The sequence below is a fragment of the Elephantulus edwardii genome, unplaced genomic scaffold (genome assembly GCF_000299155.1).
Source record: "Elephantulus edwardii isolate Elephantulus edwardi_28Jun2011 unplaced genomic scaffold, EleEdw1.0 scaffold00048, whole genome shotgun sequence".
Taxonomy (NCBI): Eukaryota; Metazoa; Chordata; class Mammalia; order Macroscelidea; family Macroscelididae; genus Elephantulus; species Elephantulus edwardii.
Genome location: NW_006399798.1, coordinates 16,998,201 through 17,000,295, shown reverse-complemented (window position 1 = coordinate 17,000,295; position 2,095 = coordinate 16,998,201). Strand labels below are relative to the sequence as shown.

The 2,095-nt window shown below is 37.0% G+C and overlaps 1 protein-coding gene across 1 annotated transcript in view; it reads right to left on the bottom strand.

Annotated features, from left to right (window-relative positions):
• Positions 1-320: 320 nt before the first annotated feature.
• Positions 321-2,095, bottom strand: part of BPTF (bromodomain PHD finger transcription factor) — a 151,586-nt gene continuing 149,811 nt past the window's right edge. Inside the window, exon 28 of the mRNA XM_006886274.1 lies at positions 321-511. Coding sequence (XP_006886336.1) covers positions 321-511 — 191 coding nt within the window. The remainder of the gene's footprint in view (positions 512-2,095) is intronic.

Below are 2,095 nucleotides of genomic sequence, written 5' to 3'. Positions count from 1 at the left end.
CTAAGAACTGCTCTAAGATCCTTTTTGAAGGTACTGTACTGTGCTGTACTGTACCTTTAAGATCAGTCAGTTCTTTACGCTCTCAATCAGGATGGGGAAGAATGAGAGCACACCACTGGCGTGTGTGCCCTGTGACATTCAAGATAATACTGCATTCTGCCAACATTCGATAAATGGTTTCTGATTTAAAAAAAGATCGCAATTAAATAAACGATAGATCCAGTAATTTCTGGAACTTAAGATCGAATCTCACCTTCACCTGCACAGGACAGGACAGCAGAATCCATCTGAGCAGCTAAATGGATTCAGAACACATGTGCTCACCTGCTGGCCTTGAAGCCTTTTAATTTCTGCACAAAGAATGATTCAAGAACTTCTGCACACTGGTAGAAAGGGGAGTCGCTAGGATTGTAGTAACGGCAGTTATCAAAAATTTTGGTCATATCCGCCACAAATTCCGTCAGCCTTTCATAATATCGCCTTTGTACCCTTTCTTCCATGGTGGCAAGGTCTGAAAACCACAAAAAGTACAACAGTATCAAAGCTACACCCTTTTCCCAATACAATAGTGAAAACTTCTATTATAACTAACAAGAATATCTCCCACCCAGGCAGTCCTGGAACCAAGCTGGTTCACCAGCAGTGGCATATTTTCCAACTAATGAAGTAACATTCATTTTCTTATTAGTTTGCTTGCTTGACTAGGGGAAGAGGGCTTGAAGTAGAAATTATGGTTATTGTTAAAGTGTCTTAAATGTTCTGAAACTCCCTCTGGCTCAGTGTACACAGGACAGCTCTTTATTCAGGTCCTTGGAAAAAAGCAAACCCTACCAATATGGGACATAAAGCAGATCTCAGCAAAATACATGTTTACACGCAAAAAACTAAGTATATTACATATGCAAAGGGAAGGTGGGGACATAGAATTAAGAACAAAATCTCCTGTCAAATTAGTTTTGTACATGTATTGAGTTTTAAGAGTATTTTTATTTTAAAATTCACTTTTATTACTTTATTTGTGGGAAGTAACACTGATATACCATTCCTGATGGCCATGATGTTAACATTTACACTTAATAAATGTCAAGGGAAAAATACTAATATGAAAAAAAGTATTTAGTTATCAGATCATTGCTGTAGAGTTGGAATTAACTCATGGGTGAGCCCCCAGCAGTTTTCTGAGGATGCAAATCACACAGGAAACTGCCCATCTTTTTCCTACAGAGCCGCCTATGGATTCGAAGTACCAAAGGCTTAGCTTTTGGGTTAACCATGCAACTCCCTACAGAATGTGCCACCCGAGCTCCCTGGCGGATAGGAACAGGGACAAATAGGAAAAAAAGTTAAAAAAACCCATAAAAGTAACAGAACAAGAAGAGTTATCAGAGTCACTTCTGACTCACATGGATCCCTGTAAGTGTCAAAGTAGAAGTGATGTTCCATGGAATTTTCAATGGCTTGTTAAAAAACATGGGAAAATACGTAGATCACTAGGGCTTTCTTTCAAAAGGGGCCATAGTGGTATGGGGCATAATGTATCGGGCTGGTTATCAAAATGTCAGCAGTTTGGATCCACCAGCTATTCTATAGGACCCAGACGGGCAGTCTCCTCCTATAAATTTATATTTATAATGTCTGAGTTAGAATAAATGATGAGTTTGGGGAAAACACATATACACCCCATAAAGATGATATAGTCACAGCTTAGAAGTAATAAAACCTTTAAGAGAAAATTCTGTTTGAAAGAAATTTAATACATAATTTTATGTAAAACTGTAGGAGAGTTAAAGGTCAATGGTAATGTAATTCCAAATAAAACCTCAATGTTTATTTTGGAATCTGCAAAAATTATTTTAAAGGTCAAATCTCCTTAACCTCAAAAATAAACTAAAAAAAAAATCCAAGAAAAATATGAATAAATATTTCTTAGATAAATGGAAGGGAATTAGCCAATTAGATATTAATATTATATACTATGATAATAAAAATTGTGGCTCTGTGTAGGATGACACAGACATCAACGGAACTGAAACCCAAAAGGGGCAGCCCTAACTGTGTAGTTGGTGTACAAATTTCACATATGCTGAGGATGTAA